At 34.6% G+C, this 13,541-nt stretch overlaps 3 protein-coding genes and 1 long non-coding RNA gene across 4 annotated transcripts; 3 read left to right on the top strand and 1 right to left on the bottom strand.

The window, feature by feature from the left end:
• On the top strand, window positions 2,006–8,542 carry LOC109347813 (pentatricopeptide repeat-containing protein At3g18110, chloroplastic). The gene is made up of 4 exons (XM_019587885.1): window positions 2,006–5,777; window positions 5,909–6,109; window positions 6,581–6,671; window positions 7,761–8,542. The coding sequence occupies exons 1-4, from the start codon at window positions 2,200–2,202 to the stop codon at window positions 8,343–8,345; spliced, it is 4,455 nt and encodes a 1,484-aa protein (XP_019443430.1). The 5' UTR covers window positions 2,006–2,199; the 3' UTR covers window positions 8,346–8,542.
• LOC109347817 lies at window positions 6,680–7,565 on the top strand. The gene is made up of 2 exons (XR_002107657.1): window positions 6,680–6,878; window positions 7,098–7,565. It is a non-coding gene; the product is annotated as an uncharacterized LOC109347817 (long non-coding RNA).
• LOC109347000 (DNA-directed RNA polymerases I and III subunit RPAC1-like) lies at window positions 8,831–10,143 on the top strand. Its single transcript, XM_019586739.1, has 5 exons — window positions 8,831–8,887; window positions 9,001–9,186; window positions 9,604–9,730; window positions 9,893–9,985; window positions 10,085–10,143. The coding sequence occupies exons 1-5, from the start codon at window positions 8,831–8,833 to the stop codon at window positions 10,141–10,143; spliced, it is 522 nt and encodes a 173-aa protein (XP_019442284.1).
• LOC109347816 lies at window positions 10,792–12,784 on the bottom strand. The gene is made up of 6 exons (XM_019587888.1): window positions 12,679–12,784; window positions 12,464–12,596; window positions 12,268–12,371; window positions 11,989–12,133; window positions 11,753–11,890; window positions 10,792–11,674 (listed from the first exon to the last, which is right to left on the bottom strand). Exons 1-6 carry the CDS (start codon window positions 12,744–12,746, stop codon window positions 11,165–11,167), a joined length of 1,098 nt encoding a protein of 365 aa, XP_019443433.1. The 5' UTR covers window positions 12,747–12,784; the 3' UTR covers window positions 10,792–11,164.

Below are 13,541 nucleotides of genomic sequence, written 5' to 3'. Positions count from 1 at the left end.
CAACTGTGCATTATAGCCTACTAACTATAGAATTTGACTCTTGAAGTAACAATGAAGTTATTTGTCTTATAATTTTTTCATTTTCCAGAATAAGATTGTATCTTGAATCATTTTTATATTACCTAAAATCATAAGAATCATTGCAACAAAAATATAAATAACCAAGTCTCTCATATAACGGTTAAGAGAAAGATTTCAACAACAACAAAAAAGTAAGAAAAATTAAGGAACTCAAAATAGTCTTTATTTTAACATCCTGTTATTGGATATGAAAATTCATACTTAAACTATTATTTGATTTGATGTTCATGATGCGAAACTACATTGTTTCTTATTCATCTTTTATATCATTCATTGAACAAATATTGATATCTAAATCTTTTTTAATTATTTTGTTTATAGTTTTTCTTGCTACAACCTTTAGTCAATAAATCTAGTAAAATTCACAATTTCATTTTTGCTTCACATCTATGCTTTTTGTTTCTTTGCTAAAGAATGGTGATTATTTAAAAACCACTTACTAGTGCAGTATATGATGGCATTTAGCTTCTAATTTTATTGAGTTTGTTATGTTTTGTTTTCTGTGATCAAATAAAAAAATGCAATTTAATTAAAAAATTCTTAAAACATAAAATAACATTTTTATAATACTTAGCACAAAAATAATTAGTTAGAATGTGTGAATATAATCATTTCGCTAGAGATAATTCCTATTCATTTAGCTTTTGATGTAATTGATTGATTGGTATCAGGATATAGGTGGTTGTTCCAAGTAATTTTAAAAACATATTTTGGCTACCATGATGAGCTAGTCTTAGGTGAGATTTATAATTACAACACAAAATATTAGTTGAAAAAATCTTTTATCCGACAAGTGTACTGAACGTAATTTGGTGGAATAGAAGGCGAACCAGTATAAAAATTATTGTGTATAGTTTTTGACCATCATGGTGAGCTTGTCTGAGGGTGAGATTTGTAATTACAACTCAAAATATTAGTGGAAAAATCTCTTATGCGAAAAGAATACAATGTAATATTATGTGGACAAAGGTGAATCAATATAAAAATCATTGTGCACTTTCTCCATTCTCCTTGCTATCTTATTTCTCAGTTATGTCATTGCAACAAACTCTATTTTTTATAGCCGAAAAATTCATTGTTATCTATATAACTAATTCACCCATTCTTAATTATCATCTTATACTTACACATTATTTGATTGGGTTCGAGTCTTGTGGATGGAAAAATGCCCGTTGGGAGAGTTAGCCCCACTTACTTGTGGATGTGTTCGGCTCGGATAGGATTGCCTCCAGTACGAGAATACCTGTGGGAAACAAAAAAAAAATATTATTTGATTGGAAAAAGGTACGAGTAGAGATAGGCCACCCAACATCAATGTATTCAAGTTAAGCCTAACTATGATTATCCTATTCCCCTATTTATCCAAGAGGATGAGGGTGAAAACATGTCACGACAAATTTTGTCTTAAATAGGTTGAATTTATATAGCATATACGAACTTGAGTATAGTCTGTTTAAAAAAGGATTCTAAGTCTATATCTGACACGTTTAAAGACCTCATATATTATATGGTCTTGAAATATAACATCATATCTACATTTAAATAGACTAATAAACCTACTTGTAACTAGACATATCTAACTTTAACAATTAAATTATATTTTTGTATATATTTTATATTAAAATTATATGTATAATAACATTTAGATAATCTAAAGTCTGATTTATTAAGCTAAATATGTTTTTTATAAAGATAGAGTTAAATCTATTCACGAAAAATGTCTAATCTAACCTAACATATAATCTATAATAAATCAAGTAATAAACCTCTAATAAGCTTTCTGAAACCGATGAGATCACATGTCCTTATTCATGTTCTACTTTTTATACCAAACCAATAAAAAAATTTATTTAAAAAAAAAATTATAAAAACATAAATTAGTCTTTCAATATTATTTTACTTTGAATTAATATTTCATGTCCATGCTCACATTCTCAATTTCTGGATAAATATCTCTCATTAGGATAAGTATCAAATGCAGGAATGAATGATGAATAAAACTTTGTATCATATCTTCAGAAGAATACGATAAGGGAAATGAGTACTAAGTGGAAGAAGAACTTGAAACCCGTCACAATCTCATTTCGTCGCAAATTTTCAACATAATCCGTAGCAAAAATGTCACTCTCAGGTTCAGGATTAATCACCTTCAATTCCATACCCTCAATTCACCCACCACTACATTCAAAGTCTTCATCTTTTATTCCTTCTTCTTCCATTGATTCCTCTCCAGAATTGAGTCCTAACATTGATACTAAGAACAATGAAAGTGTTAAGTTTAACTATAGCAGAGCATCACCTTCTGTTAGATACCCCAATTTGAAAATATCACAGCATTACCCTGAAACTAGGATTCAGAGTAAGACCCAGTTCATAGTTTCTTCTCCTGTGGAAGAAAGTCATGATTTTTATGCTAAAGTTGAAGATTCTGTGGAGACCCAGAAACCAGATTTTGATGAAGTGAATGATGAGAAAACCCATGAAACATTGGGGAGTAAGGTAAGTAAGAAAAGGGTTAAGAGAATGAATAGGTTAGCACTGAAAAGGGATAAGTATTGGAGGGATAGAGTGAAATATTTTACTGATAGGATTCTGGGTTTGAAGTCTGGGGAGTATGTTGCTGATGTGTTGGATGATACTTCGGTTCCGATGACGCCAACTGATTTTTGCTTTTTGGTTAAATGGGTGGGGCAGACGAGTTGGCAGCGCGCCCTCGAAGCCTACGAGTGGTTGAATTTGAAGCATTGGTATTCGCCTAAAGGAAGGATGCTTGCAACTATCATTGCTGTGTTGGGGAAAGCTAATCAAGAAGAGCTCGCTGTTGAGGTTTTCACTCGGGGTGAGTCGAGCATCGAGGATACTGTCCAAGTTTACAATGCCATGATGGGTGTTTATGCGAGGAGCGGGCAGTTCGATAAGGTAAAGCAGATGCTTGATTTATTGCGCGAGAGAGGGTGCGAGCCGGATCTGGTGAGTCTCAATACTTTGATTAATGCTAGGATGAAATCGGGTGCTATGGTGCCTAATTTAGCTATGCAACTTTTGAATGAAGTGAGAAGTTCGCGCGTTAGACCGGATATAATAACTTATAATACTCTTATTAGTGCCTGCTCTAGAGAGTCGAATTTGGAGGAAGCAATTATGATTTTTAATGATATGGTAAGCAACAATTGTCTACCTGATCTATGGACCTACAATGCTATGATTTCGGTATATGGTAGATGTGGACATTCAAAGAAAGCTGAAGAATTATTTAGAGAATTGGAGTCTAAAGGATTTTTTCCGGATGCAGTTACGTATAATTCTTTACTGTATGCTTTTTCAAAGGAAGGGAATACAGAAAAAGTGAAGGATATTTGTGAAGAAATGGTTAAAATGGGGTTTGGAAGGGATGAGATGACATACAACACTATCATACACATGTATGGAAAACAAGGCCGGCACGACCAGGCATTGCAGCTTTACAGAGACATGAAATCGTCTGGCCGGAGTCCTGATGCAGTTACATATACTGTTTTAATAGATTCACTTGGGAAAGCAAATAAGATCGTGGAAGCTTCGAATGTGATGTCAGAAATGTTGGATGCAGGAGTTAAGCCCACTTTGCGGACATATAGTGCTTTAATTTGTGCTTATGCGAAGGCTGGAAAGCGAGTAGAGGCTGAAGATACATTTAATTGCATGCTTAGGTCAGGGATCAAAGCTGATCGTGTAGCATACTCACTTATGTTAGATTTCTTTATGAGATTCAATGAGATAAAAAAGGCTATGAAGGTTTATAAGGAAATGATTAATGATGGCTTCAAACCAGATAATGGCGTATACGAGGTCATGCTACAAGTGTTTGTGAGGGAAAACAAGTTGGACGATGTAGAAAGAATTGTCAGAGATATGGAAGAACTGAATGGTATGAATCCACAAGTTATTTCATCGATTCTTGTTAAGGGGGGATGTTATGATCATGCTGCTAAAATGTTGAAAGTTGCCATCAGCAATGGCTATGAATTGGATCAAGAGAACTTTTTATCGATTTTGAGTTCTTATAGTTCATCTGGTAGATATTCAGAAGCATGTGAACTTCTTGAATTTTTGAGAGGACACGTTCCAGATAATCAAATGCTCACAGAAGCACTCATCGTTATACTTTGCAAGGCTAAAAAGTTAGATTCAGCCTTGGAGGAATACAGAAGTAAAGGAGAACTTGGTTCATTTAAAAGCCGAACTATGTACGAATCTCTTATTCAGGAATGCATGCATAATGAGCTCTTTGATGCAGCTTCTCAGGTTTTCTCCGACATGAGATTCAGTGGCGCTGAGCCATCTGAAGGTATCTACCTTGTTATGGTGTCTGTCTACTGTAAAATGGGATTACCCGAAACTGCGCACCATTTGCTGAATTATGTGGATAAAAAAGGCAGTATATTGGATAACGTATCTGTTTATATTGAAATTATTGAAACATATGGAAAATTAAAGATATGGCAAAAGGCAGAAAGTTTAGTGGGGAATCTTAGACAAACATATTCAAAAGTTGATAGAAGGATCTGGAATGCTTTAATACATGCTTATGCATTCAGTGGTTGTTATGAGCGAGCTAGAGCAATTTTTAACACCATGATGAGAGATGGTCCTTCCCCAACTGTAGATTCCGTAAACGGTTTATTACAAGCTTTAATTGTTGATAGGAGATTGAACGAACTTTATGTGGTAATCCAGGAGTTGCAAGACATGGGATTTAAGATAAGTAAAAGTTCCATTCTTTTGATGCTTGAAGCATTTGTGAAGGCGAGAAACTTATTTGAGGTGCAGAAGGTATACCATGGAATGAAAGCTTCCGGTTATCTTCCTACCATGCATCTTTACAGAATGATGATTGGATTGTTATGCGAATTCAGAAAAGCAAGGGACGCAGAAGCCATGTTACGTGAGATGGAGGAGGCGGGATTTAAGCCTGATCTCAGAATTTGTAATTCCATGCTTAAATTATATTCAGTCATTGAGGAGTATAAAAAGATTGCTTTCGTTTACCAGAAGATGCAAGATGCTGGTCTTGAACCGGATGAGGAAACTTACAATACATTAATTATAATGTATTGCAGAGACCGTAGACCCGAAGAAGGTTTGTCATTGATGCATGACATGAGAAAACATGGTCTGGAGCCTAAGCTGGACACATATAAAAGCTTGATAGCAGCATTCGGTAAGCTACAACTGCTTGAACAGGCTGAGGAACTTTTTGATGAGCTTAGATCAAGTGGTTATAAATTGGACCGTTCTTTTTATCATTTAATGATGAAAATGTATAGAACTTCCGGGGATCATCTGAAAGCTGAAAATCTACTTGCGATAATGAAAGAAGCAGGGATAGAGCCCACTCTTGCCACCATGCATTTGCTTATGGTTTCTTACGGCCAATCTGGGCTGCCGGAGGAAGCTGAAAAAGTTCTTAAAAACTTGAGAACAAGTGGAATGGTTGTGGACACTCTACCTTATAGCTCTGTTATTGATGCATATTTCAGAAAAGGAGATATTAAAGCTGGAATTAAAAAGCTTACAGAGATGATGGAAGCAGCCATAGAACCAGACCATCGAATATGGACGTGCTTTATCAGAGCTGCAAGCTTGTCCGAGGGATCAAATGAGGCTATTAATATTTTAAATGCACTCCAAGCTGCTGGATTCGATCTCCCGATCAGGTAGTCATTAATTCTCCCCTCCATTTTGTTTACTATGCAAAATATTATGTTCTTTCTTATTCTTTTAGAGAAAGAAGCGCATATTTTGTTTTTCATAGATGTTTAGTTAATGTGTAATAATTTTTCTACAGGCTTCTAAGAGAGAAATCCGAGTCACTAGTTTCAGAGTTGGACAAATGTCTGGAGAAACTAGAAGTTCTGAAGGATAATGCAGCCTTTAACTTTGTCAATGCTTTAGTGGATCTCTTGTGGGCATTTGAACTCCGGGCCTCAGCATCATGGGTTTTCCAATTGGCAATCAAGAGAAACATTTATCGGCCTGATATCTTTAGGTAGGTGCAATGTTTTAAATTGCGGTTGCGATTACCGTCACAGTTACGGTTACTGTGATTGGCCATTGCGATGCGGATTGTGGTAGTTGTGGTGTGAATTATTTTGTTATTAAAAATATAATTTTGAAATCAATGCAATCTGATGCGACCCAATGCGGTTGCATTGTGGCCTGATACGACCCAAATGCTGTCCGATGCCGTTGCATTGTGGCTCGATGTGGCTGCATTATTGTGATTCAGTGTCACATTATAATTACTGTGTGATGCGGTTGTGATAATCTCCACAACTGTAATATTGTGGCTGCATCACGTGATGCAGTCTGCAATTTGAATCACTGGGTAGGTATTATAGGTCCTTTCAAATTTCTTGGAGGTGATATACTTCTGTTGAAGTTATGATCTGTTGAGACACAGTGTATCTTGTTATCACAACATGGACTGTCACTTATTGCGAATATCTATTAATTTCAGAGTTGCTGAGAAGGACTGGGGGGCTGATTTTCGGAAACTATCAGCTGGTTCAGCTCTTGTTGGTCTTACTTTATGGCTTGACCACATGCAGGTCTGTTCTCTTTTCCTTATAAGCTGCTTTAAGAATCGTCTATGCCGTTTCACTTCTGTTGTTCGAGACTATATCTACATGCACGTAAATACATTGTTGTTTCCGTGATGGTAAATTGGTAATACTTCCCGGATTGAGTTCACGTGAAACCCCAACTTTCAGCTATATTTCATATGGTTGTTGTAATAAAGTGTGAACCAAACCCAAGTTTGAGTTGTAATAAAGTGTGAACCAACTTTCAGCTATATTTCATATGGTGCAAGTTCTTTCCTTCTGAATTAGGTAGGTTCATACCTGAAAGAGTTTGACAATAAGTTCTGTCAAAATTGACTATTTGTCCCTCGATTAGAGGTATTCCAGAAATGTGTTCGGTCGAGTAAATAGCTCTATGAGCGAATGGATTGTTTGGACTTGGAAAATAGAAAGACCAACTTCCTCTGACTAGAACTATGTTTTTATGATTACTGCTAAACTGAAAGCCTGGAGTGTTGGCTCAAAACTTATTAGAGTTGAAGCATGTTTACTGTTTCACAAAACCTCTTGCATTTTTAAAAACTTGTATTATGACCAGAAAAGGTCTGTTAACTGGTAAATGAACATGCATGGCATGTTGGAAATATCACGGAAGTAACTAACTCCCTAGCTATTAGTTGATTTGATTCGTAGTAAAATATGAACATGTGTCTTTCTTTGGATCTTATGAAATGATATTTTTGCAATTTCCGATCATTACTGGAAAGCATAATTGTATGTTCGAAACTGAGTCTTTCTTTGGAGAGAATAATTTCACCATCGACTCAACCTATGCGTCATTGACTTCAGCATTTGCATTTGTTGCTTAGGATGTCTTAGTAGTTGACATTAAAATTTCTCGTTATATGAAGTCAAACACATATCATATTAAATCTGCAAGGACCACTAAAATTAAGGTTTAGTGAAAATAAGGCTTGACATTGTTTATGAGTTTTGAGGCATTGCATTATTAGCCATAAATGTTGTCATCATTCATAATAAAGAAAATTCTCATTATTAATTAGCTCTTTCTTGTCTCCGTGTTACCTTAACATCGGCGATTCAATGTCATGGCAGGATGCCTCCTTGGAAGGCCATCCACAGTCACCGAAATCAGTTGTGCTTATAACAGGAGCGGCAGAATACAACATGGTATCACTCGATAGCACATTGAAGGCATACCTTTGGGAAATGGGATCACCTTTCCTTCCATGTAAGACACGAGACGGTGTACTTGTAGCCAAGGCTCACTCCCTCAGAATGTGGTTAAAGGACTCTCCTTTTTGCTTGGATCTTGAGTTAAAAGATGCCCTGAATCTCCCGAAATTAAATTCAATGCAGCTTTTAGAAGGATGCTTTATAAGGCGTGGCCTTGTTCCAGCATTCAAAGACATTACTGAGAGACTGGGAATAGTGAGTCCCAAGAAATTCTCAAGATTGGCCTTATTACCCGACGATAAGAGATATAAAGTTATCGAAGCTGATATCGAGGGAAGGAAAGAGAAGTTGGAAAAAGCGAAGAAAATTGTTGACCCAAAACGGGCAAAGATTATCAAGAAACATAAGAGGATGAAATATATAAGGGAAGCTTTGATGTCCGAAAAAGGCGCAATCGGGGTACAGAAGACTTTCAAACCTATTGGTGCAAAAAATGTTAGGTAATACCAAATATTGTAAGCTTACATTGTAGGTATAGAAATCTTTCTGAGATCAACATAAGATGTTAACAAGAAACTTTTATGACCAGTTTCTTGACTAGTTTTTTTAATCTTATTTCAGCATGTTGGTATCTGAAAGTAATCTTGGATTCTTGTTCTGTTTAAATGTGCAGAAAAAATGTATCTTTACATGTTTGTCAACTTTGATTTAATTCTGCTATCACTTCTATCTTTAGATGACAATATGGTACATTCCTGATAAAAATGGTGGCCCAATGCCCCGTAACGTCATGGTCACTATGCAACAACTTTAGTGTTGTATCAAACTCACCCTCTATGGTATCACTATTGATAACCTTTGAAATTTCGGAGTCATTTTTCACCTGCTCAATTACCACAGCTTTACTCTTTTGGAGTAATTTATCTTCATTCAATCATCATGCGTGGATTGGGTCTTATAAGCTCACTGAAGAGACCGTAGAGTTCGATATGATTGGTATTGATCCAGCACTTGCCAATGCGTTTCGACGAATCCTTATAGCTGATGTGAGCAAAAAAGGCTGAAACAAACAGGTTCTTAAATATTGGTGGGTTTTGTTTTGTGGCTGTGATATTTGGATTTTATTCTTTACTGTTTTTGTACATGTTTAATTTTTCAGACAGACACTATACAATATTCCGGTGCTTATGCAGCGTTAGGAGTTGATAATAGTCTGCGGTTGGATAATTTTTGTGAAAACTTTAAAGTTGAGGTGAATAAGCTCACTGAAGAGACCATAGAGTTCGATATGATTGGTATTGATCCAGCAATTGCCAATGCGTTTCGACGAATCCTTATAGCTGATGTGAGATATTTTAAGTTTCCTTAATGTTTGTATTCACAATATCATGTGTTTGCTTTTTAATATTTTGGTTGCATTTATTTTCACCCCATTTAGCAAGTTTAGATGCTTTACCGAAATCACAAATACTTGTTTTTTTTTATCTCAGTTTTCATTTTTGTGGTGGAATATTAGGTTGGTAAGAGTAAGAAAATATCTAAAACTGATTGCAATTTGACAATGTTGTGAAAAGTCCGGGGAGAATGGAGATACGTAGAGCCGTTTCTGCACACCTGTAGCCTAAAATTACTCCGATTTTGTATATCATTTTATACTTGTTTTATTTTCATCTTTATGTGTTGCCCTCTGTATGTTAACTTTGAATTGATATTAATGGTACTAGTGGATAATTAAAAGTTGATGTGGTTTTTACAAATTTAGGTTCCAACAATGGCTATTGAAAGAGTTTACATTGCAAACAATACCTCACTTATACAAGATGAAGTTCTTGCCCATAGACTGGGCCTCGTTCCAATCAATGCTGATCCCTGGCTTTTTGAATACCCAGGTTTAATATCTGCACCTATTTATAAATAAATTTTAGTTCTAGTTACTAGTACGTGACTTTTCTCGCGTAATAAATGGGAATTCTATATTTGTTGTTTGTTGGACACCCTTTACACGACAAAGTTGAATGTTTGTTATTTGTGTCTTTCTTTTTTATGCACAGAAAATGCGGGAGATGAGAAGAATGAAAAAAACACCATTGTTTTCAAGCTACATGTTCGATGTCCCAATAAAATTGGTCAACCCCGTATTACCGGTAAATGAATTGATTCTAATTGATATTTTAGCTATTTTAACTTCACTCCAACCCCCACGGCAGTCATTATTGTTTTCTTATTTTGCAATATAAATGCAGTGAAATCAGGTGAACTTCGGATGTTGCATCCCTTGCATGCACCAGTCCACCATTTTTAATATGATCATCTTCCCTTTTCTTCTGTTGTGAGTAAAATATCTTTTCAATTTCATATTTATCCATTTTATGTAACCATGATTTCTTTGATGTCCACTTAGTTAAATTTCTGATATTAAACTTTGAGAGGATAGCTAAAAGATGGAGAGAGCACACAACACTAGACATTGTAGCGTAGAATTGCCTTTCATGCACATCATTTACACTCAAGTCCTGGACTTTTATATACTAATTTTTTTCATGGTACTTTTATACCGAACATTAGATGATTCTTTTAAGGTGCTAATAATTATGTTCTTTGTTTCAGATTGTCTATAAAATTGGTATACCTTCCTTTTTGAAATAATAAGACTTTTTACTGCTATGTTGACTACATTAATTTTCAGCTAACCAAAGTTTGTTTAGGCTCTTAATGACGCAGAGAAGTTGTTTCAAGATGCTATAGACGATTCAATACCTTAAGAGCAAGAGCTATGCTGCTATATCTGTAAGTGATTTGCTGTTATATATTTTTCATTTCTATAAGTTCACCTTTTTGTAACTGTGACATCTTTAAAGCTATTTACTAATTGTGTAATGCTTAGATTCTAATTTTTTGGGCAATGCATGGAAAATATGAGACTAGCACAAATGAAATAGCGGGTGAATACGAGAAATAACATGAGTTTTACATTGCATAATTACACATATAAATAAAGGAATATGAAACTAGCACAAATGGTTAGATTCTAATATCATGCATGTTTATAAAGGAATGTGATTAAAATCCTAGCCTAACCTTGAGTTGTATAGCTATAGATGGACATAAACCAATAAAACTATTTGTCATGGCTATAGAAGCTGAAACTAAATAAGAATCATAAGTCATAACTAAATGACTAAGTTTCAAGCTTAACATAAATGATTGTGAATTGTGAAGGTGCATTCTTTTATCCTTAGTTGCATTCTTTGAAGTACCAGTTCCGGAGCATGGTACCTGGTACGTGTTACGTTTGTTAAATGATGGAACTATGTAACTATGCTTTATCTCCCTCTGAGAGCGGCAACACGAGCTGCCAAGTCATCATAATCCTCCGGTAGATTAGGATGCACACGCCCTCTACCAACCTTGAACTCTTGATCTAAGGACATTTTTCTTGCATGCCATGTTGATGTTTCTACTGCATTTGTGGGTTCAGTAGGAAGAGATGTACCTCTCACATATGATCTTTTACCCTTTCTGTTGCATTTCATTAAATTGTTTTTACCTCTATCTATTGTATTTTGTTTTCGGTAAGGTGGTGGAATAAGCCAATAGGAAGATGGGCTCTTAATTTGTACTTCATCATCAGAAGTGCTTCCCAATGAAATTGAACTAGATTTTGTGCCATCCATTGATGACATATCTGTACTTGCTTCATCTTCACTACTGCTTTGTTGAATCCATGTTTCACCATTGAAATCCTTCTTTCCTTGAGAGGTAGTGTTTCTTTCTTTTCCTTTAGACTTATTGTAATCACTTTCATCTCTGTGTTTATCAACCTTAGGCCTCTCCTGAAGACAATAGTATTATTTCATTGGTAGTTGTATCATAATCAATTCAAACTAGTAAATTTGAAGGCTTACTATTACTCCATGTAGAGATTGTGCATAAAGTGTTTTCTCCAAAGCCTTATCATCCCACTCTATAGAGAACTCTTGTGCTATATCATACAATAATTTAATCTTCATTTCTCTTGTTGGAGGATCTCTGCTCAACTTCTCAACAAACTAAGGAAAATAAATTATTCAATTTTAGATACAAAGTTTACATTCACATGAAAATTATGAATAAGTATGTGCTATAAGGTGTGTTATAATTGGTTTACCTCTTTATTTATATAAGGTTCAAGTGAATTCCCAAATTTCTCAGTAAACAAAGTTCTGAAGTCACGCAATTCTGGCAAATCAGCAAATCTTGCTGCAGCATATATCAATGATGGTATAGCTTCTTTGCATTCATCAGGACAATCCCTGTTTAAGAAGGTTAGAATATTGTCATTATAAATCCCGTAAATGCGTTACAAATACAACAACAATCAACAATCGAGTCTTTATTCCACTATCTGAACAATCGAGTCTTTATTCCACTATTTGAAGAAGCATACCCATTTTTACTCAGCTCTTCAACATGATCTGATATGCATTCAACAAACTTTGCAATAAGTTCATAGCAGGATAACAATTTTTGCTCGAATAGAAGCTCTGCAACCTGCATCAAGTGCAAAGACTTAATAACGATGTTCTAAATTCATTGATGTAAGACCCATCAAGAATGTTGAAATATTAAATGATTTTTTTTACCTTTGTATATGCATTATAGTCATGGCCATTCTTAAGAAGTTCAGCAATGTCACTCTTCATAAACTTCTGAACTGCTTTCCTCTTCTTTTGGATTATCTCTAGCCTCATATTTATAAACTTCACATAGGATATGCTGTGTTTTCCAAAATAAAAATTAGGAAGGAAAAAAAAACAACATATTCCAAACAAACAGAAAAAGTTAGTGTTGTTTTTACCATTTTGTATAGAATTTTGGCTTCATTAACCACTGAAATATTTGTGTCCAAGAATTTGAAGAGGACATATTGGTAGAAAAGGAAAAACGGGGTTTCTATTTGTATTTTTTTATAAAGGAAAATTATACTAAAATGAGTATAAGGGGATGTCCACCCGTTATAAAAAGGATCATTTTGACAACTTTGCATAACTTAGCATTATACAAAGTTTTGGATCCATATACCAATTTGCAAAAGATAAAGAATTTTGAGGTATAAAAGAGGTACACCAAATCCAAAATCTAGTTTGAATTAAATCAAACAAGTACAGATAGCTCGAGTCATTCTCGAGAAAGTTCACTTCATTTCTCAAATATTTGTTTATTTTGATGTATTTGTATATTTGAGGCTATGTTGTGGTTAAATATAGATGTAAATGTTTGAGAATGAACATAAAATTAAGGCAAGAATAAGTATTAAGGAGACCTCAAAGAAAAGAAATGGAACTAAGGAGAAGCTATTTGGACAAATAGGTAAAACATGAAAACCCAAGAAAGAAAGATACAACAAAAAAGACTCAACACTCAAGTAATTCTTTGATTATATAGAAGGAAAATGCAAATTATGGAACATATAGAGAGAGAGTATTGTTCAATGCATATATATAAGAGTATAGAGCAAGTTTGTATAGAAAATATTTTGTGAAGAAAAAATATTGTGACAATTTTTAGACAGCTTTAATTTCTACAATGAACCTTACATTATAAAAAAATAGTTATAAAAAAAGTGATCAGAATTTAATGTCCAACTAGCATTATATGGTTGATACTCAATCCAGTCATGTGATGTTACAGCCGCAATAAGACTTTATATAAATATCCATG

Source organism: Lupinus angustifolius, chromosome LG05, assembly GCF_001865875.1.
Source record: "Lupinus angustifolius cultivar Tanjil chromosome LG05, LupAngTanjil_v1.0, whole genome shotgun sequence".
Taxonomy (NCBI): Eukaryota; Viridiplantae; Streptophyta; class Magnoliopsida; order Fabales; family Fabaceae; genus Lupinus; species Lupinus angustifolius.
This window is presented reverse-complemented; position numbering and strand designations above follow the sequence as displayed.